The 27,531-nt window shown below is 42.5% G+C and overlaps 2 protein-coding genes across 9 annotated transcripts; both read left to right on the forward strand.

Annotated features, from left to right (window-relative positions):
• The first annotated feature begins 612 nt into the window (after positions 1-612).
• On the forward strand, positions 613-3,999 carry zcchc10 (zinc finger, CCHC domain containing 10). The gene is made up of 4 exons (XM_011611287.2): positions 613-722; positions 1,351-1,512; positions 2,107-2,148; positions 3,280-3,999. Exons 1-4 carry the CDS (start codon positions 637-639, stop codon positions 3,524-3,526), a joined length of 537 nt encoding a protein of 178 aa, XP_011609589.2. The 5' UTR covers positions 613-636; the 3' UTR covers positions 3,527-3,999.
• Positions 4,000-4,521: 522 nt separating this feature from the next.
• Positions 4,522-25,639, forward strand: aff4 (AF4/FMR2 family, member 4). Of its 8 annotated transcripts, XM_029848638.1 has the most exons (23): positions 4,523-4,930; positions 5,720-5,786; positions 5,881-5,997; positions 12,769-12,895; positions 15,126-15,920; positions 16,515-16,553; positions 16,661-16,747; positions 16,833-16,860; positions 16,943-17,006; positions 17,126-17,221; positions 17,325-17,469; positions 17,570-18,323; positions 18,443-18,594; positions 19,000-19,085; positions 19,435-19,669; positions 19,991-20,088; positions 20,308-20,371; positions 20,807-20,943; positions 21,115-21,186; positions 21,277-21,370; positions 21,451-21,494; positions 21,668-21,885; positions 22,012-25,639. In XM_029848638.1, exons 4-23 carry the CDS (start codon positions 12,773-12,775, stop codon positions 22,137-22,139), a joined length of 3,459 nt encoding a protein of 1,152 aa, XP_029704498.1. In that variant the 5' UTR covers positions 4,523-4,930; positions 5,720-5,786; positions 5,881-5,997; positions 12,769-12,772; the 3' UTR covers positions 22,140-25,639. The 8 variants fall into 8 exon arrangements, with proteins under 8 accessions (XP_029704501.1, XP_029704500.1, XP_029704498.1 ...); XM_029848641.1 differs by lacking the exon at positions 12,769-12,895 and having other exon boundaries at positions 4,522-4,930; XM_029848640.1 differs by lacking the exon at positions 12,769-12,895 and having other exon boundaries at positions 4,522-4,930; positions 5,720-5,997.
• Positions 25,640-27,531: the final 1,892 nt, after the last annotated feature.

Below are 27,531 nucleotides of genomic sequence, written 5' to 3' on the forward strand. Positions count from 1 at the left end.
GCATCATGGTTGACACCCCACATCTCACTGAAAGGTTCCCAGAGCCTCCAGCTGCTCTTCACGAGACTGCTCATAAACTTCATCCACCAGGATGACAGGATGCTGAACTCAGCCCACGTCCCCCCCTTGGGGCCCCAGTAAATTACATCTGACCTGCACTTTGCTGTTCCATTTGCTCGACTATTCATGTTCACCTTGACTCACACTATAACACTACCTCAGCTGTTTTTTTTTGCAGATAAGTAACTTACACATCCCTCACAGGATATTGTGAAATAAGCTGTTACATATTGCACAATATCATACAATATTGCACTACTTTCAGTACTGTATACAGGTAGATTCTAATTCTTATTTATCTTAGCGGAGTTCGGAGTCACATTTTTCTATTTTCATACATTTATAGTTTAAGAGTTCATAGGCTATACGTCACCGTGAGAGAGGAATGGTATTTTAATACTGCATATATACACAGAAAGACTTGGAATAAACATACTCTGAACATGATGTTCAAAAAATAGCTGCGTTATAAATATATTAGTGACACAACACTCATTTGTGAAATAGTGAATTTATCTTGTCTAATACACGATGTCGCCACTAGATGGCAATAGATGCGCAAACTTAGCCGGAAATATGTTTCAGACTTTTACCACAGAAAAAGAAAAAGTAAACTGCAACATGGCGACTCCCATGCACAGAATAATAGCCCGACGGCAAGCGTGAGTGTGCTATATAACTATATTTAAACGAATATTTTTAGCATACGGGTGTATTGATATGTAAAATTAAATAACACTAAAGCAATCAAGCAATGTTGATATTCTTTGAAAGGAGGAGAATCCTCTTTCAGTCCCAATACGTTGCCGTCTAAATTTACAATGGTGTTGTCTTACTCGGGAGAAATATGGAATGTTTTGCCACTGTCTACCCTTTTTTATACCGTTTAAAAACGTCAAACTGGCGACAAGACCTTATTCTGAGACAGTAGTTCGAGATACGTTAAATTGAAAGGGCACTAACTGCGTGTGTGGGGCAACTAAATGGTGAAGGGGTGTATAAAACATGTTTTCGCCCTTAAACTGAGCTATGTGGCAGGACTGTTACCTCAAAAACTAGTGCATACGATGCTCTAGCCCTTCTCAATACAATACATGAATTGAAAGGATACATACAATGGTTATTGTGGTTCAAATAATGTTTTAAAAGAGTGCAGCACAATGAAGTTGAAGGCATTTTTGAAAATGATGGATGTTGCGTTTGTATTTATAAATGACAGTAAATGTGGCGTTTTGAGATTAAGCAACTTTGCATATTCTACTTCACAATTGCATTTTTCATTTTATACAGGGAGGCAAACAAACAAAATGTGCGTTGCCAGAAGTGTTTGGAGATGGGACACTGGACCTATGAATGCACGGGGAAGCGTAAATATCTGTACAGACCAACCAGGACTGCTGAGATGAAAAAGAAACTCAAGGAAAATGAGGCAAAAGTAGACAGCACCACGGGGTACATTTTCCAATCCATTTTCCTATCATTACTTAAAACTTGTGGAATACTCTATCATTTCTTAAAACTTGTGGAATCCTCTATCATTGCTTAAAACTTGTGGAATCCTCCTCTATCATTACTTAAAACTTGTGGAATCCTCTATCATTTCTTAAAACTTGTGGAATCCTCTATCATTGCTTAAAACTTGTGGAATCCTCCTCTATCATTACTTAAAACTTGTGGAATCCTCTATCATTACTTAAAACTTGTGGAATCCTCTATCATTGCTTAAAACTTGTGGAATCCTCTATCATTGCTTAAAACTTGTGGAATCCTCTATCATTGCTTAAAACTTGTGGAATCCTCCTCTATCATTACTTAAAACTTGTGGAATCCTCTATCATTGCTTAAAAAATGACAACTGCGTATTTCTTTTAATAACCAATCTGGTCGATGATAAATAACTAATACCACAATTCATAAGATGATCCACAAACCTTTTGTTTAAAATTTTAAACATATATTTAATTCAAAATTGGCCTCTTCCTTAAGTTCAGACGTTGCAGCACACCAGTACTAACTGGCTTAATGTCGAACACTTTCTATTTTCAGACCAGGAACAGAAGGTGCCACTGAAAAGAAATCTAAAAAGAAGTAAGTATTAAATAATAGCTGTGTGTTTACTTGCAAACCAAATTCTATTTAACATAGATCATCCTACGTTTTCAAATTTAGGTCTACTATGAACCGTTGCAGTATTTCAAGAATTTAACCATGTATTAAACGTGAAGGAAATATTGTATGAGTTATTTGTGTGTATATATACATGTTAGAGGACCTTTCTGTGTTGTCATGTTCTAACGTCGCGGTGCAATATGGAGCTCATCATGGTCACCGAATTATGACTGAATCGCTCCACCTAGCGGCCATTTGACAGTACAGCAGTATGTTGAAAAACCCCACAGATGAGATCACGTGTTCGAACACGAAGGCGTCAGAAACGTGAGAGTTATTGGAATTAATTCATATATACTGATGAATCGCTTAATTTGTCTGGGTCCATTCAGGCAGCAGTCACGGTGTAACCAATTAATTACTGACCAAAACAACAGATGGTCGGTTTGTTATGTTACCACTGCAATTATCTATCCTTGTCATGTCTCTGCATTGGTTTCTTTTGGTAAAATAAAATATTCTAATGATCCTTTTGACAAGTGGGTGTTAGACTCAGTTGAAAGTTACAATTTTTAAATCAACTAATCAGCTCAGCTCTATATGGGGAATGTGACCATATTGCACTGGGGCTGTGTCACATGTTCAGAACTGTGTGTATGTTAAAAAAAAAAAAAAGCATGTGCCAATCCCACCAAATGCACCATAGATTTAAATCAGACTGTCAGTCAATATGAACTAATAGGTCAACAATTCCAGACAAGCACAATGGATAAAAAGGGAGCATTTAAAAAAAATAAATAAAATGTTTGATCATTAATGGAAGATAGAATTCATCTACCCTTTTGGGACATTTAATCCAAACCTAATCCAGATAATTCTATATAATCTCAGTTCAAGACAATAAAATCTGTCTTTGTATGGTTCAATTTCCAGGAATCTAAGGTCATAAAGTACGTTTCTCTCATTGAGGAGTTGTAAAGGTTGTCTAAAATTAGAACTGGTGATCTTGTCCTGAACTGACAACCTAACAGGTACAGCCTGAGTCCACCCCAACATAACTCTTACTGTTTATTTATCTGCCCCCCCCCCCCCCCCCCCGCGTGTGCTCAGATCTAAAGACGCCAGTGACAGCAGCAGCGGTTCAGATGGCTCCTCCAGTGACTCATCGTCAGACAGCAGCGGCTCCTCGAGCTCCTCTTCTGATGACAGCGACAGCAGCAGTGACAGCGAGGACGACAGCTCATCCTCCTCCTCCTCCTCTTCCTCCTCCTCCTCCTCCTCAGACAGCTCTGACTCAGGAAGCAGCAGCGACTCAGATCAGGGGCCTCCGAAGAGGAAGAAGAAGAAGAAGAAATGAACAAAACGCATTGATGTTTCTTTATGGTCGAATCCGTCTCAGCTGGTTGGGTCTGAGTAGGACATCTTTAGGGCTGTAATTCTTAGGATGACTGCTTATTATATACACAAAAATGGAGATTAGTAGACTTTTTTTTCTTTTGTTGACCAATGCATTTTTACGTATTCCCCGTTATTTCGGTTGTGTAATATTTTCCACAAGTTTTATAGTAAAAATTTTAATATCGGGAGAAATTAGAGTGCACGTTCACCTTCAGTTGTGATTTTGTACTAAATATATATTTTCAGTCTAATTTCCTAATATCTGTACAGCTTACGTACTTAAAATAACATGAAATATCAAAACAAGTCATTTAATGGGTTGTGCATGTGTTGCTTTTTTTTCCGGCCAGATTTGAACTGTTTTTGTTGCTAGGACGTTAGTTGCTTGCTTCATTATAAAATAAACTGATTTGAAAGCCCGTTGTTTGGTAATACGACAAGAAATTTTAAGCTTCAAGGTTCGTTATTGCCAAAACAAGAAAATCAAGATTTCGATGGCAGTAATGGTGGAAAAGTCGAATTGTAAGGGAACAAAAAGCACAAGATAAACAAAACCACGGTGATGAAACCAAAGAAAATCAAAAAGTTTATTACACAAGCGTATGAAACAGCATTTTTGGAACTAATATTGCAGTGTTAACGCTCCACTATAGAGATACCCGAGTTTAATTTGCAGGTATCTCGCTGCTGTACTGCTACAGAACTCCGCGGTAATTGAAGCAACACATTTCACATTAATATGCGTGCAACAACTGGACGCACAGGTATTTGCGGTGTGCCAACATCAGCAGAGAACAATGGATCGTCCTGGATGCTCGTCGTGAGCGTCGAGTCTGCGTCAGAGAAATGCTGCGTTCACAGCCTAGAGGAATTTGCTACATAAACCAAACCATTGCACCGTCACACCGAACACGAGTCAAGATTAAAATAGCGTCTCTGCTGGGACCACAAACAGTGACTGAAAAGAGGACCATTGGGTCTGTGTAGCTTGGCGTCACGGGCTGGGAGATTGGTTTCGTACATTTCCGACAGCAAGTGAAGGCATCACCGCTGGCTGCTACCAATGCATCCAGTCTTGTCTGTGGTACCTGCTGGCTACTTAACTTAGCTAGCATCCCTACCTATCAGTCACTTCTGTTCAGGAATAACAAAATGAACGATACAGAAAATGATTCTTCCCTGTTTTCCGCCCGATGCGTGCTCGCGGTTTAAGGAAAATATGGAGAACGTGTCCTTGTTTTTAGTATTTTAGCTGTTAAGGTTTTTGCTGAGTCCATTTTGCGTGTAACTGGAAGTGGAAAAGACAAAGAGAAAAGAGCTTTCCAATAGCTAGAATGGTTTGGGCCTGAAAAGAAGACAGGAGGTAAGGAGGCTAAACATCAAATAAGACCTTCTTTGGTTTATTTAACTCAACTGGGTGCGTGTCTGACATTTTGAGTGAATGTTAGTTGTAATTAATCCAAAAATTCCTGTGATTTCGGGCATAGCTCACCGATAGCATAGCCCCTCTAAGCTACTAGCAGATCCGGCTAGCTAACGTTATGTCCGAGCAAAGATACAGGTATTCCAGCACCGCTTGTTAGCCTTTTTTTTGGCCAAACGTTTCGACTTTGCAACGACTTTTAAAACTATATCGAAGGCAAACACGGATCACGTAAATGTTCCAATATTAAACGTGACTGTCAGGCGCTGGTTGACCACTGTCGGCATCGCAGCGATAGTGCTGATATTTGTGTAAATGTTGGCTAACAGGTCATGACGTGTTATGTTTATTTTCTCTTCGTCTTTGTCAACACCGCTAAAATTCGACTCGTTTGCCATCACTAATGTATATTAAGGAAAGTACAACTGATTCCGTACTAAAAACTAAACCTGGATTTGCCAGCTGATTCGCCATCATGATTTTATAAGTAAATTAAAGCTCGAAGCGTCACAAGCAACTAATACTTAAATTGGTATCAGGTTTGTCTTCATAACTAAACCTCGATGGGATCTCTCAAAAAGAAAACTACTTTCTTGATTTGTTCTTTTGACTAATTAGCCCTCACAGAAACTTTTCGACCATGCCCTGCAGTCTTATTCTTTGTCCATTTCTTATTTATTTATTTTTAAATCCATTTGCTCTGTGCCATCTCATGCTGTCACCACCCAGATTCCCCAATACTGCCCACTACCATCAGGCAAAATGCACCAGAGAAGTGTAAGCAGCAAGAAGACAGGTGACATGCTTTTCCAGGAAGCCATTTTACGTGTGTTCCATGGGGGGAGGGCCAGAAAATGCATCATAAGTCCGGTGCAACTCTGCTCCTACAGTTCCACTCGAAGGATTCTTGCAGCTACCGACTTGACTGGTGCAGACAGAAGCCGAGCGATTAACTTGCTTAACTTGGTTGATGCGGCGTGCTGGGGAAGGTCATGAACTCATTTATGGTAGGTCTCTGCAGGGACGGACACCATGGCTTCATCCTCTCAAAGAAGCGACGACATCTTGAAGCTTTATTACCCAATTTAGCCTTATTGCTTATATATTACATAAGCGAAATGGCAGTTTAGAGCGCCTGGGCAGTGGAACTGTCTCGTATTTGTTCTTTGTTTTTTAAAAAGAGTTGGAGGGTAGCCAAATCCAACAGGGCGTGCTAGGAACATTGTTGGTCTCCCTGTGAGTGTGAGCGTTTCTTGGTAGTTAAACTCTGTTGTGGTGTGCGTCTGTGATGCAGCTGATTGTAAAATCCTCCTCATTTCCTGTTTACATTAGGCTTTAATATCACTGTTTCCTGCGCAGCCGTGAAGAGGACGCGTGCGTGTTGTGCGGAGCCGCTCGGGGTCACTTGTTTCCAGTTCTGGGTCCGTGTTTTCTTTGGCCTTGACAAATCCATTGTGAGTTTGCCTCATGACTACAGTGTGATGTTGTGCGACGGCTGTTCGGAAGGACACAGTCGCAAACTGCTCCTGAGTGCAAACAATCCGTACACTTGGCAGATCTCGAGCTTTCTGTAACCGACAAGTCTTCTTCCCTTTGTTAATGTCAATAGAGGAAGTAAAAAACCAGTGAGAACCCACCCCCCAAAAAACCCTGTGATAGTTGGTGCATGTGAGTTTGGTTTTTATTTTTTAAAAGCCCAGCTGAAGGCTGGAGCTAACTGTCTCCCCAGGTATGGCCTCCGAGTTCATAATCAGATTTAATTTCCTTTTGCAGAGAGAAGCTTGACAAAAGTGCATTGTTTGAAAACTCCCCCCGACGCTGCCAGTTTAATTAGCCCAAATCTAATCAGGCATCAGCAGCTCTTCTTTATCTCCGTACTGTCGCGCACGCAGCAGAAAAATGTGCCGCTCGCTGTGTTCTGACCCCGCGCATCGCCCCTCCAGTCCCTGGCCTGCGCGCATATACATCATCCATACATTATTAGTGCGTGAGACGCGTCCGCGGCACCAGGGAAACGCGACGTGCGCTGCCCCATAATTGCAATCTGCTGTCTTTAATGTCTTTGTGGTCTCGGCTTGTGCTGTAACGTGCCGTTTCTCTATGAACTCCCAGAATAATCAGGTGTGTTCAGGTCCCCAAACAATAGGGTGACAAAGCAGAGCGGCGCTACAGTAACGGCGAGGTCACAGGTCGCGACCCCGCGCGGTCGCAGGCAGATGGACCCGACCTTAAATAAAGTAATGTAGCCGTCCACAGGAAGCGGGTTTGTGACAGTCGGCTCGTTTACAGATGATGACAGGCTTATTGTGCACGCCGAAGAGCTTGAATGACGCAGATCCTTTGGAAATGTTGCCAATTGAGGGTTTGTCATGTTCCATTAACAATGTGGCAGAACATTGTGTTTTCCTCTTTTTTTACCCCCCCCGACAGCAGCGTTTGACTAATCTGCTCATCTGACCTTTCATTATTTTTTCTTCTTCTTCTTTGATGTTTTAAAAAAAAAAAAGTCCACGTGAAGATTCCATGCACTTGCTGAATGTTTCTCCCCCCAGATTATCCAGCTATTTTTAGAAGGTATGCAGTTAAATATCACAGTTTAGCAACAGTGGATGGTTTTATTCTGTTTTTGGGGTTTTTATTCTGGTTTTCGACATCCGACATCATTGTTTGAAGCATTTCCAGTCAACTCGCCCCAAAAACGGAAGAGCTACCAATCAGATTAGTGAGTAAAAGTCAGGATTAGGGCTGAGGCTAAACGTCCGGTATAGATGTGATGATGGTGATTTAAGTAAACTCGCCGGATCGTTTGCATTGATTTGGGCAGAAGCTGTTTTGTGGCTATGAAATCAATGAAGAGAAATGAGAGAAATGCTGGTAAAGCTGCTGCTGCTAAGCCTCACCACAAAGGGGAGAGTTAGCCATATGCAAAATACCGTGGTTGGAATTGTTCTCTGGATGTGTCGTACCTGTGAAAACAGGGGGGGGGGGGGGGGACGATTCCAAATAAACCATTGAGGAATTTTCTCTGAAAGCACGGCTTTTCCCAAGAACCACTTCCCTTGTGACACAACGTGCGCGCAAGTGGAGGAGGACACGTTGGGAAATTTTAAAACAATCGTTGCGTCTAGAAAATGAGATCGTGAGTCTACATGAGGATTTATTTTTAAATGTATTTTATTTTTTTTAAAACCATTTGCCTCGGCCGAGTCACAATGGTGTGTGCCGAGTGATAAATGCTCCCCATTCCTGCTGTGAAGGCCTGCTGAGCGAAGGCATTCCACCACGACAGTTCTGATGCCTGGATTAATGGACGCTGTTTAGAGTCGACTCTTGATGCGTTCAAGTGTTGCGTCCCGCGGGGATGCTTTTTACACAATGTGAATACATCTGAATAGTTTGTGCTTGCTGAAACCCGGCGTTAGCCCGCTGAAAATGATTGCCACACTTAGAGGAGTTTGTGTATTCCCTGGAAGGTGCCTTCATTGTCATCACAATAGCAACAATTCGGAAGCTTTGTGGCATTTAAACCGGTTCTTCCTTGAGTGTTTGAGCTGGTGCCTTCAGGAACACGTCCAGGGCACCAAAGAAGATGGTTTGGCCCCGGGAAGATTTATCCATCCTCCCTGAATTTGTGCTAAAACCCAAAATGCAGTTCAACAGCAGAATTTCCCTTTTTTTGTGTTTATTCCCACATTGTGCAACATTAACAATCATCTTTGGGTAAACACGTCGCAGGTGTGACATCAAGTCAAGTTCCTATGTTGGTAAATCCTTACGTCACCTCACGACCCCCCCCCCCCCATCCCGGCCCGTGGCGACACGGCTGATGAAAACAAACTCCGTGTTTGTCACAGCCTGCATGTAGGAAACTGCACACTGTCTCTTTAAGGGGCTGCACGGGTGCTCTGCTCTGGGCACAGTGGGGAAGGGGAGGGGGCAGAGTGTTGACGGGAAGCCGGGCCCCCATTGGCTGGTTCCTGCTGAGGGCTGTGACATCACAAGGGGGAGGAGTCCCGTGGTAAAAAATTACATGTCCTTATATGGAGCAAGCTGGAGCGTTCCATTCTGCTAAAGTGGTGAGGTTTTTTTTTTTTTTTTTTGTTCAGGCCCCTCTTCAGTTCTGGTATAGTACTATAGATTATGTAAATTATTCTCTTCACTAGCTTTCACTATGCACTTTTCAAACAATGCACTTTTGTCAAGTTCTGCCTCCGTGCAATTTAAAGTTTAAATGTCTTATCAAAACTTCCATTTTGCTGCTTGTTTTGCCTATGAGACAATAACTCAAGCTATTGAGTCGTCAGTTTCGTGGATAAATACTGAAACATTTAAATTCTTTTTTACCGTGTTGCTGTCAGGTTTGTAACTAACACACTTTCTCTTCAGCTACACTGGAATCTCATTAGAAGCCATTTAAATTTGTTCGTACTCCTTCCAGTTCAACTATGTGGACCACCCAAACTGTTTCGTACGTGTGTGGGTAAACACGTATTAGGACGCTTAACTCCTTCAAACAGGTGTGGCAATAGTTGCTCTTTAATGTCTAAGACACCGTTGAGTCTTGAAATGGAATGCTTCGATTTCTTTGCACCATTTCCTCATGCATTTATTAAAGATAAAATGGAATTGACTCCCAGAGATCCCAGAAATGTGACATACACCCTGTTTTCAAGGCTGTGTGATTAAAAAGTAAAACAAATCGGTGTGCTTTACCTATTTGTCTTTATTACCACAATTAGCCATGCCGATCAAATGCCTCCCAGCTCTTCTCGCACACTTTTAACCTTCAAACGGTGCAGAAAAGCTGCAGCTTCGCCCGACGCCATCACCCCCGCTGCTCTCATAATGGTACGTCCCGAGAGCGAGCAGTCCCCTCCCCTCCCCAAGTCAGATTTGTCTTCACTCCAAGGAAATACACTCCACCTTCAATTCGCGTGAAGAAAGTGCAGTTTCAGTCCTCCAGCTGGGCACACGCAGAGCTGAGTTAATTAGAAATAAGCTGTGTTGTCTCCGGAGGGGGAGGTAGAACTTTAGGCTGACGGGTCATGACGAGAAAACTTGTGAATCTTTGGGAGATCCCCTGAGCCCTCCTACCTCCTCCTTCCAATGTTTCAGTGGTTGGGGCCATGGCCTCTCAGTCAGGGTAAGAAATGTGGCTAGTTGGCTGCTCTCCTTTTTTCCTCTTGGTCTCTGTCAAAAAGAAGCCATTTCCAAACTTTCAGCCTCTTTATTTAGTCCTTCTGAATGGCTGCCAGAGAGTGCCGGTCCTGTATTCAAGGTGCTCAAATCACCATCAGTTTCTCTTATTTTTTTTCTCCTTCCTCTCTCTTTTAGTGGATTGTGTTGAAAACACGGTCCGACACTGGTGCTGCGCGTTGGACAGAGATGAGCTGATTAATGTGGGTACAGAGTGAACTGGTTTTTCACCGTGTAGACTTTGACCTTTTCATTCTGGCACCCTGTTGAAAGATTACTGTAAACACAGCAGGCCAGTTCATATAAATGAGGAATTGCATTTCATGTTATCACACAAAGTCTTCCCTTTGAGTTGATTTTTCCTAGTTTTACTGCCTAACTGCTGTTCTCTCGCCTTTGTTTGTTGGGGATTTTGATACAGGGTCAGAAAAAAACCATTTGCTCTCTTGGGTCGTAAAAAGCTTGTGGATCACTCATTCTGCAAATATAACTATAATGTGTGGTTTCCAGAGGCCGTAGTTTGTGCAACTGTATCCTATTTCTTCAGTCCTTTATCGTTCTTACTGACCACAAAAGAAAAAAACACATCTTTTTGCTAACACTCCTCAAAACAAATTCCCCTCTCTGACATGAAGGTAACTCAGAAAATGTTGGAGATTATCATGCAGGTTTAAGTGATGGGATGGATCTTCGAGTCCTCCTGGAGCCCCTGATGTTTTGGTGTGGCAAAGGATGAAGTCTTGCAACATCATATACTGGGATTGCGATTTTATTGCAGCATGCTGTATTCCATGTCATGTGATGTCCAGAAAGTGATTTGTTGCCATGAGACAGTCAAAGGAGGAGACACATTTTCATAAACCAGTTTGTCTCACGTTCTTCTAGGTTGGATCTGATGCCCCAGTAAGTCTGCTGTACTGGTCTGCTTTTCTTTGGAAGATTTACAGCTAGTTCCAGTCGGCAGGTCTACACTCAGCATTAGTTAGTGGTCTCTGGGGATGAATGGTTTCTACTCAGAACTGTTGCGCATGTGTCTGTGATGTTCGTTCAAACATTTACACTCCAGTTTCATTAAGGTCACTCGTGTCAGTAAAAGATGGTGGGTGGCTCGTCCCTGTTTAACGGACTTAAAGCCCTTCGCTCCGGGCACCTAGCGAGACGAGCTGTAACGAGTCTTGTGTTTGCGGAGGATTCTTTATCTGAGTTGTTGAATATTCTGCTGAATGTCACCACCTTGAGATTATCCCAAAATGTCCACACATTAATATGGAAATGGGCTTAGAATTTGTTCTTCATTAACATCCAGGCTGGTAACACTGTTCTCTAAACTGGAGTCATCTCAAGCTGAGTTTTAAGCAGTTATTTTCAATAAGGCTCAGGGATGGTCCTGGTTGTTTAATCAGTGTATAAGCTAATCATTATTCACTTTTTCTGACATGTCAATGCCGGTCATATTATTCTCATAGTATCTTAATACTACTAGTAGTTCTGGTCGTGGCTATTTCCTCCGATTGTAGCCAAGCTACGGTGTGTAGAACCTATTGCCCACTTTAATGGTTACTCCCAGGTAGGCGTTGATGATGATTCACAACAGACGTGGTTGGGAAATTACTGTTTGGGTTTTTCGAGATAACTTGGGGATGATCAGTCAGCAGTTGTGTGAAGCTATTTGATGATGAACATGCTTCCTGAAAATCATCTTGACCTTACACATACAGCCCTGTTTGCCATTTTCTACATCTCTTTGTAATTTGGGCTTCCTAAAAAGTTTTCTATAGCTTTTCATTATTTGGCCATACACACTGGGTGGGGGTGGGGTGGGGGGGATTTTGCAGCGTGGTCTGTCAACACTGCTGTTGTCATTAGCAGATCCTCCTTAAACTGACACGCCTGGCTAATCTCCAGTTGTATCGTCAGTTAAATCGCCCCGTATCAGTCCCATGAAACTCAGTTTTCTTTGCTTCTTTTAAGCCTTTTTTTTGGTCTTTGTGTATTGCTTTTGCCCATTTTTGTGTGCGACTCCATCCATCCACACTTAAATGTTTTACAAGTGCCTCTATTTTGGTTTTGGTTTTATTTTTTGAAGTGAAGAAAGTCACAGAAATCTCTTGATCAGTCTTAGTCGTAATCAACAAATCAAGTAGTAGTTGATGCTAGTTGTCAAATTTGCACCGACCATCTGTAGGAGGAGATTACTTGTAGCAGAAGTAGGCTACCACAGAGTGTCTAGACTAGACTAGCCTAAGCTTATTAGGGCCTACTTTCTCATACAAGTCAGCCGTGTGGTCCAATGCCCTTCTGATGCGCACGCAAATCATAGTTTGACTCGTGGCTTTCCAAAAAAAAAGGCCCAGTGGGTGGAAAACTGTAGCCAGACTGTCTTTGGGATTAATTAAAAAAAAAAACCCCACAGAATTCAGAGCTGGAATAAACTGATCCACTCACGCTGTGCACATCACTTTCACACTTGGCAGGTGTCTGTCCCACTTTTCTCAACACGTGGAAAGACGTGACATAAGAAGTCTGTTGACTTTCTTCGGTGTGGTATTTTTGTTGACATTATTTTCTGTTTATGTTATCAGCAACATGAACCGTGAGGACCGGAATGTGCTCAGAATGAAAGAAAGAGAAAGGAGAAATCAAGAAATCCAGCAGGGAGGAGAGGCCTTTCCAGCGAATTCCCCTCTTTTTCCTGAACCCTACAAAGTGGTAAATCTCTCATTTAGTTTTGGCTCATACATTTTCCAGTTGAGATAAAGTGCTAAAGCTAATTTCTGCACGGGGAAATTGTAGGCTTTTATTGCAGAGGCTATTGTTGGTTAAGAATCTTGTCTTATACTGGGAGCTCTGCTCCAGTATGTGGAGAATTTGACCCTTTCTATGTATCATTGTAGGACATTTTACTTGCAATCTTTGTATTGATGAAAGCTTATATAGAAGATGTCTTCTGCATCTGTTTTCATAGAGGCGTGTGAATGTAGTCCATCTCTTGCCTGCTCAGTGTAATTATAAGAAGGCTTTGTGTTCCTTACACTCGTCTAATTTTTGCCAATAACCAGATTTGAGTGCAGGTAAGTGGCTCCATTTAGCTGTAGCTAGCCATCAAAGAAGCAGCGTGGAATGTGTCCTGACAGGTCGGGGAATACAAAGGGTACCAGAGGTGAGGGTAGGGTGAATGCCTGTGTTTATGGTCTGCAGAAAAGTGAAATCTGACTTTGGCAGTGGAAAAAGTAATGAAAATAGTGCAAAAATGGATGTGTCCCCCCCCACACACACACTCAAACTCCTCATCAGACGTAAAGCTGCTTGGTGGCAGGCTGTGGTGTAGAGGGGGGCATGAACCGATAGACGCTTCTGGCTTCTCTTTCTCTTGCTTGTCTCATATTATGTAAGCTAATGTTGGGCCTTTTCTCTTATCTGTTATGCTCGTGTAAGTGGAAGTTTACTGTGCGCTGCTTTAAAGTCCACGTGTGAGTCCACAGCTGTGGCTTCCCAGAACTACGCTTACACGCAGCCATGTGTGGTCAAATCATGTACCTTCAACTTGTAACAGCAGAAAATGGTCTGAAACGGCCTCACATTGATGTTTTCTATGTGGCTATGAAGCGTGAATATAAATAGGAAATTATGCCATATATATTTATATATATATAATCTAGCTAGGCCCCACAAACATATGTTCATTTTAGTAGCATCACAGTAGTCGGAAACGGATGGCTTCGCTGATTGTGTTTGCAGATAAAACTGTTTGTTGGGTTGATGGTAATTTGTTCTAACGTACTTTTAAAATAGTAATGAGACGCATTTGCTCGAGTAATTCTTTGGCGTTTCTGTCATTCAAAATAGACTCAAAGTTATGACATGCTATATTTTTGGCTGATATGCATTAAAGAATAAACTATAGTATTTTTATCCTTCTATTTGTGGCTTCATAAACATGTGCAACATAAGTATTAGGGTGTTCTAATGAGCAAAAGCTTGAACCATTTGTGTTAAAGGTGCACTATTCAATCCCATGGTTCACAATTTCATTTTTGTCTTAAATCTCCCCTTGATCCGCTGGCTCCCTGCCCTCTGACTGCTCTGTGAAAAAGCCCGGGCTGTGGAGGCAACTAGGGGGTCGTAAATGTCCAAAACTACTCGGGGCACAGGCGGTGCACCAAATCATAACAACCATTTTGCAGCCAATCGCCAACAAGAATGTGGGGGATTTGAGCGCTTGCAGATGTAAATATAAATATCCTAACAGAACACTTGGAGTAAGCCCAGCTATTTTAGCATCGTTAGCATAGCACAGCTCTACTTTTGATTTTGATGAGCTTTAATGGCAGTTATGGAAACATTAGAGTGAGGCGGGCGAGCTTGCCTTGTTTTGTATTTAATTCCAATCACGCGCATAGTGCACCTTTAACTGTCAAATGTTTTTCACGTACTCTAAAAAAAGCATGACATGAATGCTCACCTCTCCCACATATGAACTGGTAATGTGTGTCATGACCTCAAGATGGTTGCATTTCCTGCTGTAACCACCACTTAGTGCTTTCACACTCTCAATCTCTCGAATGAAAATGGCCTCAGACTGGATGTGTAACTTGACATTTCCAAAGCTTTGGTCAGGGGCTGTCTGCTGGAGCGGACGGACGCCCAATGATTGATTAACTTCTTTGCTGTTAAGGCGGTCGACTCTATTACCAGTGAGGACTGATCTAACAATGTGATGGGTTGAACGGTCCTGGAAGAAATTATTTGTGTAGTTTGTGCATTTTAAATACCAATAACTGCAGGTTTTAGTGTTTTTCTTCTGTTTTCACTCTTATCACTGGTGTGTTTGTGCCTGTAATAACAGTTTTTTTTCTCTTCTCTGCTTTCTTTCCCCCTTCATCTCACTGTTCTCTGCCTCCTCTTCTTCCTTTCTCTCATCTTCTGCTTCTCTCTTCAGTCCAGCAAGGAAGACAAACTGTCCAGTCGCATTCAGAGCATGTTGGGCAATTACGATGAGATGAAAGAGCCACTCGGTGACACACTTACAAAGATCACCAGTAAACCTTCAAACAGCTCGTCTTCCTCCGAGGAGAAATTGGGCCCCAATCTGTTTGGCGGGGACCAGCGTGGCATCAGTAGCAGTGGCAGTAGCCAGAGCAATAAGTGGACTCCTGTTGGCCCTGCTGCAAGTGGATCCGCATCCCAGTCCCAGAAACGCTCAGCACTCGGCAGCCAAAGGGGCAACGGCGGCAGTAGCAGCAGCAGCAACAGTAGTCAGAGACACGGTGGGGAGGTGCGGGAGAAGAAGTCGAGTAAACACAGTGGAGGTTCAGAACACTCAAAGTCACACACATCAAGTCCTGCAAAGGGCTCCCTGAGTTCTTCGAGCAGCAGCAGCCACTTGAGAAGCTCCTTAGCTGCTGAGCAACACCACGGCAAGGAGCGCTACCGCTCCAAATCCCCACGGGAAAGGGAGCCCAACTGGGACTCACCTTCTCGGGTTCACACCTCCTTCCCCAGCGGACAGCACTCGAGTCAGGCCTTTCCTCCATCTCTTATGTCCAAACCTGGCTCGATGCTTCAGAAGCCCACGGCATATGTACGGCCTATGGATGGCCAGGAAACGGCAGAACCCAAGAGCTCGCAAGCAGAAAGCTACAGCGGACAGTCGCACAGCAGCACCATGGGAGAGATGAAGTCGAATGGCAAGGCCTCACTGTCCAAACTCAAGATCCCCTCGCAGCCTGTAGAGGTAACACATCATACAAGCCCTCGTTTCTTCTATTTTTCAGATTACACCCAACAACTATATAATTTAGCAGAGAGTCGTCTAAAGTGCAGGTCATCATCAAGGTTTTACCGCTGGCTCTCATTACTTCAGGCCGCAGTGGTACATCTAATCCAAAAATACTACTTGCTCAACAGAACTTCAGATTAAGTAAACTAATTAAAGATTTCTAGCGAACTCCAAGGGAAAGATGGGTTGCCTTTGCTAATACGAACCTATTAAGTAACATTTTAGTAGAGTGCGGGTTCTTCATTCAGCCCACTACAGGTGACCATTGAGCCACTGCTTCAGCCTTGAACTGAGTCCCTTCCTTAGAAACTATGCTTTTATGCTGCTGTACCTGTCTGACTTCAGCTGTCGGTCGCTTGTCGAATACCCAGAGCATGAGACTTGTGTTTTCTTTGGAGCAAATGTTTCCTGATGTAATCTTTGGAATAAATTACCTCACAGTAGGTCATGTTTCCTTTGAGTGAACCCACGTTTTTAAGCTCAAATTACTGGGACCGCTCTGAGCTCTCGTTGATGAGCACTCGATAAATTCACTGTTTTCTCTCTCAGGGATCCGGTGATGCCAACTGTGTGGATGAAATTCTAAAGGTATGTATGTGCGTGGTTGCTCGGATCTCCCACTAGCTTCATCGGTCTGTCCTGATGTTCACAGCAAACGTTGTAATTGAGTAACATTTTCTCTTTTTTTCCCTCAGGAAATGACTCAGTCATGGCCCCCTCCGCTCACAGCCATTCACACCCCCTGCAAAACAGAACCTTCCAAGTTCCCCTTCCCAACCAAGGTCTGTTTTTCTTTAATTCTTTCATTTATTTTATGACAACAATGGATACAAATTGGATAATAAAATGATCATTTTTTCATTTCAGGATTCTCATCCTTTTCCAAGTGGGCACAGTGAGTGTTGCACTCTCTTGAAAAGTTATGCGTGAATATTTAGATATGGGTGTTTAACCTCAGGCAACTTGTTTTCTTGTAGAGCGAGGAAGTTCTTCCAAGAGTTCAAGCAGTCACCAGCCCAAAACCTGTGATGATCAGCCAACGTAAGTGTTTTATCCTTTTTTCCTCCTAAATTTTTGTTATTTCCAGATTATCAAAATACTAACCAGCTTTTCATGTTCGGTGACAAATCTAAATTTGAGTTATTTACTGATAATGCCAGGATGTTGGAAGATGACCTGAAACTGAGCAGCAGTGAGGACAGTGATGGCGAACAGGACTCTGCCAAGAATGCCTCAAGGAACACATCACAAGGAAGGTAATTACAAAGCGCACTTGAATTCTTTTCACATGTAAGTTGTAACATTATTGGGAAAGACACCTTGCACATGATGTTTTATGGCGTTACCCTGTACAAACAGCAATAACAGCGAAGGAGCAGAACAGTCGCGGGATGATTCGAGCAGCCACAGCGGCTCAGAGAGCAGCTCAGGATCTGACAGTGAGAGTGAAAGCAGCACAACGGACAGTGAGACTAATGAGCATCCACGGCCTGCCTCCCCCGAGGTAATTGACCAGCAAGAACTTTTCACTGCTCTCAACACTTATTATTTTTTATTTATGTGTAGTTATTGATTATTAACTGTACATTCTCTTGCACCTTCAGCCCGAACAGCCAATGTCAAACAAGTGGCAGCTGGACAACTGGTTTAAAAAGGCCAAGCAGTTGTCGCCAGCTTCCCCAGTGGACAGTAATGTTCCAACAAAATGCAAGAAAGAGGGCCGAGAAAATAGCTCAGGACGTGGCTATGGCAGCCAAGGAGGGGGGTCAAAAGACTCAACAGCGCCGACCCCAAACAGGGACCTACGGGCAGCACAAAAAGGTGCAGAGGGTGGTCGCGGCCGGCAAAAGTCACCCGCTCAGAGCGAGGGAGGCCCAAACCCTCGAAGGAGCGTGGGTAAAAAACAGCCCAAAAAGTCAGAGAAGCCCCCAGTGGTAGAGGAACCCAAAGGAGGGCTGAGAGTGGAGAGTGAGCCAGCCCCAGAGATTCCTCCTCATCGGCCCAAAGCCGCCACCAAGGGTTCGCGCAAGCCAAGCATCAAAAAGGAGCCCAAATCGTCCCCGAGGCCCACGCCTGCAGCCGTCACAAGCGCCGCAGATAAACGCAAGCCCAAGGCACCAACCAAGACTTCCCAGAAGTCTCGGGAGTTTGTCGACACGGACTCTGCCGCATCAGACTCTGAAGGGAACGACAGCATCCCATCCTCTTCTCAGACCCCCAAGTACACGGAGAGCATCCGCACCCCCGTGTGCGTCTTCTCTCCAATGGAAGAGAAAGAGCTGTTGTCTCCTTTAAGCGATCCAGAGGAGCGTTATCCTGCCAGGCAGCCTCAGCAGCAGGTTTTACTAGTCAAGATCGGTTAGTCACATCACCTTTTGTGTTCCGCACTGCTCCAGCAGGACAGAACACTCCCACTTCCATCTTTAATCTTTGCCAGATGGTGGCATCCTCTTATGTTTCCTTTTTATTTCCTACAGATCTAAACCTGTTGTCTAGGATCCCAGGACGACCCTACAAAGATCCTGTTGAAATAAAGGTGGAGAGAGACGACTCTTTAGACAGGGACGGCAAAGACTGTAGCAAGCCCATCTCTGAGAAGAGTTCGAGTAAGGCCAAGAGGAAACACAAGGTACTTTCCCCTCTGCAGTTTTGATCCTAGTCTCAATGCTCGCATTACAAATAATTGTTCCATTTTAATTAGTCTGGAATTTTTTTAAGTAACCTGCTGCCCGCTTTCCATTAAAACAAGAAATTGGCATTTAAGAGCTCCAGAATTGGTGGAGAATTCTGGTATTAGGTAATTGGGCATTTTTTCCAATCTTAGCTGTGAAATTGCCAAAAGAAAAGAGACTTAGGCTTTTAATCACAGCTCAGAATTTAATCGCAAGTTCTAACAAATCGGCAGAAGGTTGCAATTAGAATCTCCACAAGCTGGAGGTCTTGTGTAATGTATAAATCTTTGTTCTGAACTCATCGTGAACAGATACCAGTCAATTTTTTATTACTTCTAACTTTCTGGTCTTTTCATTTTCAGAATGATGAAGAAAGCTCCAAGCCAGAGAGCAAGCGATGTAAACTGGAGGAGAAGTCTTTGTCCCATCATAAAAACAGCAGTAAAGAGTACGTAATCTTCCATTCCTTCTGGCTGTGATTCACAGTAAACGCTGCACATCATGGACACATGGCACATTTTGTTTCAGGCAAAATAAAGCTTTCCAGATGTCTTTCCACAAATTAATTCATAAAATTAAAAATATGAATCCTGCAAACGTCAATGAGCCACTAAAATTTAAACACAGGAGCTGCATTTCTTGTTGCACCTGTTAAAATTATTGCTGTTGGATCCCTGTGTTGGAATATACAGAGATTATAGTTGAATAAAACTGCAGTGTTGTGTATTTTTAGAAAAAATATCAATATTTAAGGAAGGAAATACCCCAAGTAACTTAAAATAAATCTGCTCTGCCAGGTCAAAGAGGTCACTGGAGAAGAAAGAGGAGCCAGTTCCTTCTCCTTCCTTGTCAGGACTTCAACGGCCACCGAAGGTGGAGCATCCAAGTCGGAAGAGGACAGTCAGCCAGTCGTCCACGTCCTTATCCAGCGGGACGGGAAGTGGGAAAGAGGGAAATCACAGCACCAAGAGCAACTCTACTTCTAAACACAGAAAAGGAGACGACAAAGGACGAAGCACACGTGATGGCAAGGTGGGTGTCAGCAACCCTAATGTGGAGCATTTCATTTGTGTGTCTGGCAGGCATTGTGGACATAAGTGAGTTCACTCTTTCATCATATTTGCCAACTGTGCAGACTCCTCCCAGGGAATTAACTGTGCAAGCATCAATCTGTGATAAGTAGAGTGTAAAATAATCAGCTGATGAAGGGAGCTCGAAAAAACAGACTCAAGATGATGTTTGTGTCCAAACGGAGTCCCACCATTTTCTGTTTTATCCTCCTCTTCAAAACACTGGGCTCCTCTCCATTATACTGGCCTGGCAACTTCATTCTCTAACTTGCTGCCTCTGCAGGAAAAATCCTCAAAGAGCTGCGATAACCAGCTTGCTGTGCCGCCGCTCTCTACGGACGGTTCCAAATCCCAAAGATCGAAGCTCATGTTTGAAGACAGGTAAGAGTAACATCTCAGCAGGGATGCAGGGACCACAAGGTCAGGGAGGACAGAAATGTGGCTGCGCACAGGGAAAACGGCATCCATTTCCATTTGAAAAGCACAAATGAGCAGATTTCTGATATTTCAGATAGTTTTAACAATCCGTTGTAAAAAGATAAGCATTTGACTCTTTTTGAATTTGTCATGTGTTTGACCTGAAAACACTTGCTGTTTCAGGGTCCATTCAGCTGATCACTATTTGCAAGAGGCCAAGAAACTCAAACACAATGCAGATGCACTGGTAAGACTGAGTGCCACTGGGATATTTACATATGAAACTGAGATGTCGGTTGCTGCATGCAAAGAAGTGACAGAATGAACTATTTCCTTTGAATTGCAACTCTGTTTTAACTCGTGTACGTGCTGTCTTACCTCACTGAACAATTGCACTCATTCCAGCACAGAACCTCAATAAGATGATCCTGCTACTGTTATTTACAAGTATGATAGCATCCATTTACTTGGGAGTTAGATGAACCTGACTTGGCTCAGCTGCTATTTGTTTTACTTTTAGGCACAGTAAGAACTGGTATTTCTGTAATATAGAGAAGGACCTTTATTAGTGGTTGTTTTTATTAGCATAAATTTGGTCTTATGTGCATATTACAGTTGTTATGATAGTTTGAGGAAGAAACGTACTCAAAACTGATTTAATTTTCATGTTCTTCTGTGACAGTTGGACCGTTTTGAGAAGGCAGTGTACTACCTGGATGCTGTCGTGTCTTTCATTGAATGTGGCAATGCTCTGGAGAAGAGCGCCCAAGAGGCCAAATCTCCATTCCCGATGTACGCTGAAACAGTGGAACTTATCAAGTAAGGGCACACGTCGGGAAAAACATCGACACTTTTTACAGTGTAAAACCAGGGACTAACTTTTGTATATAATAATAATGATAATGATTTCTATTCATCCTTTGATTCTGGATCGTTCTTGTATGGACATTTGCTTTGATACTGAGCATCTGTCCTGTCTCATGTGTTCAGATACACTATGAAGTTAAAAAGCTACATGGCTCCGGATGCTACTTCAGCCGACAAAAGGCTCGCTGTGCTTTGGTAAGAACTCTGAAGGACATCGGGACGGATTGATGTGCGGTATTAGGAGAATAAGATTATAACACATTTCTCATCCTCTCATCTTCCCAGTTTACGATGCCAATCTCTCCTCTACCTGCGGTTATTTAAACTACGCAAGGACAGCGCCTTGAAGTACTCTAAAACACTCACCGAACATTTAAAGGTATATTCACAGTAGAAAAAGTTCACTTTGAGCTGTCTTGTCATTTTCATAAGTGCCAATAATGTGTTTGTTTTTGACAGAATTCCCTCAGTAACACCCAGGCTCCCTCTCCTGGAATGGGGAAGTAAGTCATCATCTCTGTTGCATTTGGAGGATAAAAGCATTTATTTAGTCACTAACGAGTCAAATAAAAAAACCATAATTTAACGTACTCCAAAAGAATGTTATTAAAAATGTAATTTTAATACAAGCTGACCGTCTCATTAGCCAAACTACCTCTTGTGTATCTGAATGCAGCAAGGCAGCAGGTATGCCGTCTCCGGTGTCTCCTAAACTGTCCCCGGGCACGGCCGGTGGCTACTCGTCAGTCAGCAGCAGTAGCAGCGCCAGCTCCTCCGTCACCATCCCTCAGCGCATCCACCAGATGGCTGCCAGCTACGTCCAGGTCACCTCCAACTTCCTGTATGCCACAGAGGTCTGGGACCAGGCTGAACAGTTATCCAAGGAGCAGAAAGGTGCATTTTAACACTTAAGAACATCATTGCGCTTCAGTACAGCATTGACCTTTTCTGACATTTTAACCCTTTCACAGCCATGTCGCCTAGAACATGTTTTGATATCTTTTTATTTGAATTTTGCAGACTTTTTTTCCGAGCTGGACAAAGTGATGGGACCTCTGATTTTCAACACCAGCAGCATGACAGAACTGGTGCGTTACACCCGCCAAGGTCTCCACTGGCTGCGCCTTGATGCAAAGCTTATTCCCTGAGCGAGGACTCGCGTCTTACATGCTGCTTCCTTCCACCCGCCATCCCGCACGTCATGTGCTCAAACCAACCCGTGCGCTGTCCCAGACGTAGAAGTATGCACTATAAGCACACGCATTTACGGTCCAGCTTTGTTTCTCCATTCACATACACACTCGAACGAACTCCTCAGACAGATTTCCAACACTGTGTTCATTTCCGACACCAGCTTGCCAAAAACACTGAACGATTTAGAGCGCCACCTACAGCGTCACGCGTGGAGAAGCATCAGAACTGCAGCAAAGGAACAAAATGAGCTCATCGCCACACTTCAAATGTTTAAAAGGGGTTTGGGTTGTTGGCTACTTTGGCTTTTGACTTTTTAAGTTGACTTTGTTTCACCAAAGTACCTCCCATAACACCAAAGGTGCTTTAAAATGAAGGTTTCTCTTTATCATTTTTGTGCCTTGAATGTGAGCTGCAGGAAAACACACAGCCACCCAACATATCCAAATAATTTTATTTAATTTATTTCTCTTTTTTTCCCTCCCCCAATTATGTACATTTTTAATCAGGTCCTATTTAAAGCAGAGATGGTCAGTTACCTGGTATTGATAGTCGTCACATTTGAAGGTTGAAGAATGCTAACAGGGTTTTACGAAGGTCAGAAGGGCTAATGTGACTGTCGCTTATTTATAAATGTTCTTTTCACTTACCAGTTTTTAACAGTGTGGATCTGGTTCCCATAATCACAAACTCTAAGAGCTCAGCTGGAAAATGAAATGATCAAAATGACGCAGCCTTGAGTGGCCACTAGCAGGGTCCCTCTGACTGTTGGCCTTAATGAAACAGAATATGTTCTCTTGGAGATCAGGTTGCTTTGAAGATCTAGAATAGAAGCCTCTTCCTGTGAAACATCTCATAATATTGGCAACCTTTTGTCCACTGAGAAATTTCCTTGGGGATGAGTCACTTCCAGGCAGTGTTATTAATTTTCTTAAACCCCTTTGTTAGCTCGGTGTCTATTTTTCTAAGGAACAGCAGGGAGCGTTTTAAGTATTGAATTTGTCTCCACGTACACAATGCATTTATTCCCACAAACGGGCCTGACTAACTTCCAATTTGGCACAAAACAAACACATTTGAAGGGTTTTAAGCGTTGGCGCAGATTAGCAGTGTTGAATTTATAGTACAAAGAGTTTAAAAACTATAATTGTATATTTCAATAACGGCCAATATAGATTTTATTTATGTACTTAGCAGTTTTTTAAATGCAAACTTGTGAAACAGGGTTAAACAAGGGATATAAGATGCAAAGTATTTCTATATTTAATTGTTTTTATTTTCATTTTTAAAAAGAATCCTACTTGTGCTTATGGCAGATAGCTCAGCTAGTTGCTATTGTACATCAGGCAGAGGAAAAGGTGACGTTATCTTTACTGATATCAACATTTCTGATGATTATATTATAAATTAAAAAGGGGAGGGGTTATACTGCTTCTTTCAAACTACAGGTTATGTTGCCTTGTCAACTGTGCAGCAAGTAGCGAGAGAAGCGTAGGGGGAGGGGAGCTAACGTTAGCAGGGGCGGCTGGGGTGGCAGTAGAGTTTTCCACATGATGAGTTGTGCAGAGCTGCTCCGCCGGAGGCCGAGAGGGGAAAAACACATTTCAAAATTTATAGATAATTTTCCTCTTCACATCCTCCCAGGGTGGAAGTGAAAAACCCTAAAACACACTCTTTTTTTTTTTTTCTCTCTCTCCCCATTTCATCCTTGTAAACCATGAAATACTAAATAATACATAGAAAATACTAAAAGCTGGGTTGGATAGTTTTTGCAGGAACTGCGTTTGATTTAGAAGGACTGACTTTGGTTTCCAGGGACCGATTCCTTCATTTTATTTCCCACAATGCAGTTCTCCTCACACCGCCATCATCCGCATTCTTTCATTTTAAGTGAAAAGTGATGATTGACTGTTTGGCCCAGGTTTAAACTTCTTTTTTTGTATGCATGTCTTTCTTTGACTGGCTCCCTGGCCTTTGTTGTAGGAGGGGATACTGTTATTTCCTCTTGCACTTGCAAAAGACAGAGGACACATATTATTTTAATCTATGCAGGATTTTTTACAGGAAGGATTTGTTTCTTTTTGGAACAAAACAAGGCTTTTTTTCCCTCCACTTTTCTGCCCACCTCAGTGAGAAACCTGCTCAACTCTAATGTCTGATGCCTTTTAGCTTTTGCAATTTTGTGTACTGGTTTAGTATACATATAAATATATCTGTATATAATTCTGTTTTTCTAACTAAACAAATGGCTTTAGCCATTTTGTACTTAAAGCTGGAGGCCACTTTTCTCATAGGAATTGTTCTGTGGGTTTTGCCAGCCTAGTCTTCATACACTGGTACACTTTGAGAGTACAGGACGGCGCCTTGCGTTCCCTACACTATCTCGCAGTCAGATGTATAAATCTAGCATTAGGTTAATTAACATTTTGCCACTCATGTTAATTTATTTTTGCCCTTTGCTTATTCCCGTGTTGCCAGTACAGTTTTATGAAATAGATTATGTAAATGTCTTGCAGTTGTTCATAATGAGATTTCATTGGAAGTCATCAATCAATATTATTTCTAATTTGAAAAAAAAATAAATCCAGGGTAAGATGATTTCTTTTTTTTCATTCATTAAATACGTTTTTAACATTTGCATGTTTCTATTTAAGTACAAATGTATAAAATGTAAATATAGGATTTCTTTAAGGGTGGATTTCTACTACAGTTTTTATTGAAATTTAAAAATCCTGTAAATATGTTTGTGAGATACTGCACATTTTTTTTCTTCTCTGTTGACTTTTGTGTTGTTCTTCCAAGCTGTTACAGACGACAATTTCACCCTCTGGATTTCTTTTTCCAGTCCTCCTCTGGAAACTGTGCTTGTACTCTTGTTTTACTGTTTTTCGGGCATCAGCGCCACCACATAATCATCAACGTGTCTCAGTCCAAGTGCGACTATCTTGTCTTCTCTGTATTCGATTATGGAGGCGTGTGTACTTCTCATGAAATGTATATTGTTGATCTGGCAGGATGGATGGAGTGTACAGTCTTATGTAAATCCACATCTGTTTTCGTCCTCATGAGAGATGTATTTACTATTGGTCGCTTTTGAACAATTGGTCCAACGTGTCTTTTGAAACAGAGGTATTTCTCTACAGGTTCAAACAGTTGTAGCAGTTTATACGGTATGTTGTATAACACCTTTTTTGCTGAGCTGTCTCTGAGGAGAGACGAGCAGCATACACTATGTACAATAGTCTAACTTGGACTAGTTTTCAGAGAACTGATGATAGAGATACTATATATGATGGATGCAATATGATTAAAGGTACTCATTGAGTTTGATCTTCAAACTTAGTTTATGTAATTTAAAAGCATTCTTGTGATGTGAGTATTAATTGTGACTAATGAGTCTGTCCTAAATATTCTTTGTATTTTGCCGTATTGAGAATAAAATATATATGATGTTTAATGGTGTTTGGAATTTCCCCTCAGAATTCAGGTAAGTAAGCTTTTTTTTCTGCCATTCCGTAAGCACAACACGACTCTATCCTTCCAAAAAAAACCTTTCACAGTTCCTCATTCTTTCACAAGAGTTCATAACTTCAAGAATAAAGGGAGGAAAAACACTGATGCAAGTAAAAGTAGATTCTGATACATTGGTCTAATCCTTCTGCAATGTGCATGAAACAAAAGTATTCAAAGTAGTTTATATAGCTTTGAATTGCAGAGCCTCTTAGAAATGATTAGCTCTTTTCAATCCACATTGCTCCTGCCCTAAGAACATTACCTCTTTAATTTTACAGGACTCGATGCCTTCATATTTTACTCCATATTTGAATTTTTATCAGAAACGTAAAACTACCTGCATCTATATTTTCCCACTCGACACCAGCAATAAAATTATTTTAGAAAAAAAATTTTTTTGGGTCACTTTTCCGGTATTAGAACATACTGACCAATGGGAAGTCGTAAATTTCAAAACCCCACCCCCCGCCATATCTGATTGGCCGAGGCGGTCCCTCCGCGAGCCTCCATCCATGTTTCTCTCCGGGGGAGCGAGGTAAGCTAACTACGAGCGACAGGAAAAGAAAGCTCATTACCGGGAGAAAGCAGCCAGGCCAGACGAAGACAAAGGTGAAATTTTCACGTCGTCACCGTGACTGTCGCGCTTACTCTTGCGAGGAGAGGACAAACGGAAACACGGAATACGGGAATGACGACGGGATCGCCGGGACTCAACAGGTAGGTGTCGGGAGGCAGGTGCGCATCCAGTATCGCTGTTCAGTTTCGGTTGAACACTTGTGTTTTTCAGTAAACTATCACCGGTTACGACTAAATAGCCACATGTCACATGTTTTTCCCAGTAGAATCTCCAGCCACTTTTTGGGGAAAAAAAGTTTTATCACCTTCCGATCTCTTGTCGCCAGCAGAATAAACGTCACCAAAAAGCTTCAGCTGCTTGGATCACTTCATAGCAGGAAGCCTTCGGGGCAAATAATCCTCAGGAATCGGCAAGGGAATGAATTATTATTATCATTATTAGTATTTAAATTATTCTGTCCTAATTGATTTAGGCACAGTGCGAGTTTGGACCGACTTGCAACACCAGTTCTGACATAATTTCAAGTTCACACTGAATTTCCACATCTTTACTTCCTACGTCCCTCTATAATGATTTGGTTTGAAAGCATTATTTGAACATAGCATAATATTGCCCCTTCCTCCTGACTGTAACTGATATCTGCCCCTCGATTATGCTCAGGATTGTCTTTCCACCTAATGGCTGCAGAATGTTTTATTTAAAGTGGGAACAAAAGGTGCTACAGCTGTGATGGAGTCGCCGTTGAGGAAACCAGACACTGGTGTTTTGTGTGCAACCGAACCCGAAGCGCTGGTGCCGTGTGTTGATGGGGTGGTGGGAGCACTGGGATCACACTGGCCCCCTCTTTGTGCTGCTGACGACCCCCGAACCCGCTGGTCTCAGACCTGCACGCGAAATGAACTTGAGATGGAGAGAATGTGCACGTCGGGGAAAGAAATGGACGTCGCCACAGGCAGAGGAGAGCCCACCAAAGTCCACTCCTTTAATGCTGCCTGGACGGAAGCTTGTGCCTGTCCGCTAAAATATAAACTCACCGACACTGGTTGTTTGCGTTACAGCTTGAGAACTGGTGTGTGTGTGTTTGCACTCAGATTAAAGAAGAAGGAAGGAGAGAACAAAAGATGGAAGCAAATACAAAGACGAGGCTGTAAAATATGAGTAGGGTCCATTCACAGAAACCTGCCCCGGGTGCTGGAACCCGATTCTGCCGCTGTCGTTCTGTGGGTTCGCCGCAGAATATTTACGATCGACTCGACGTG

The sequence above is a fragment of the Takifugu rubripes genome, chromosome 15 (genome assembly GCF_901000725.2).
Source record: "Takifugu rubripes chromosome 15, fTakRub1.2, whole genome shotgun sequence".
In the NCBI taxonomy this organism is placed as follows: domain Eukaryota; kingdom Metazoa; phylum Chordata; class Actinopteri; order Tetraodontiformes; family Tetraodontidae; genus Takifugu; species Takifugu rubripes.

Excerpts from the sequence above, each read along its gene's own strand:
- zcchc10 (XM_011611287.2), top strand. The coding sequence starts at position 637 with ATGTTTCAGACTTTTACCACAGAAAAAGAAAAAGTAAACTGCAACATG. Across the intron at positions 1,513-2,106 it reads AAAGTAGACAGCACCACGGG|ACCAGGAACAGAAGGTGCCA; the intron begins GTACATTTTCCA and ends TTCTATTTTCAG. Across the intron at positions 2,149-3,279 it reads GAAAAGAAATCTAAAAAGAA|ATCTAAAGACGCCAGTGACA; the intron begins GTAAGTATTAAA and ends GCGTGTGCTCAG.
- aff4 (XM_011611282.2), top strand. Across the intron at positions 16,748-16,832 it reads AGTTCCCCTTCCCAACCAAG|GATTCTCATCCTTTTCCAAG; the intron begins GTCTGTTTTTCT and ends TTTTCATTTCAG. Across the intron at positions 20,089-20,307 it reads AAGCTCATGTTTGAAGACAG|GGTCCATTCAGCTGATCACT; the intron begins GTAAGAGTAACA and ends TTGCTGTTTCAG.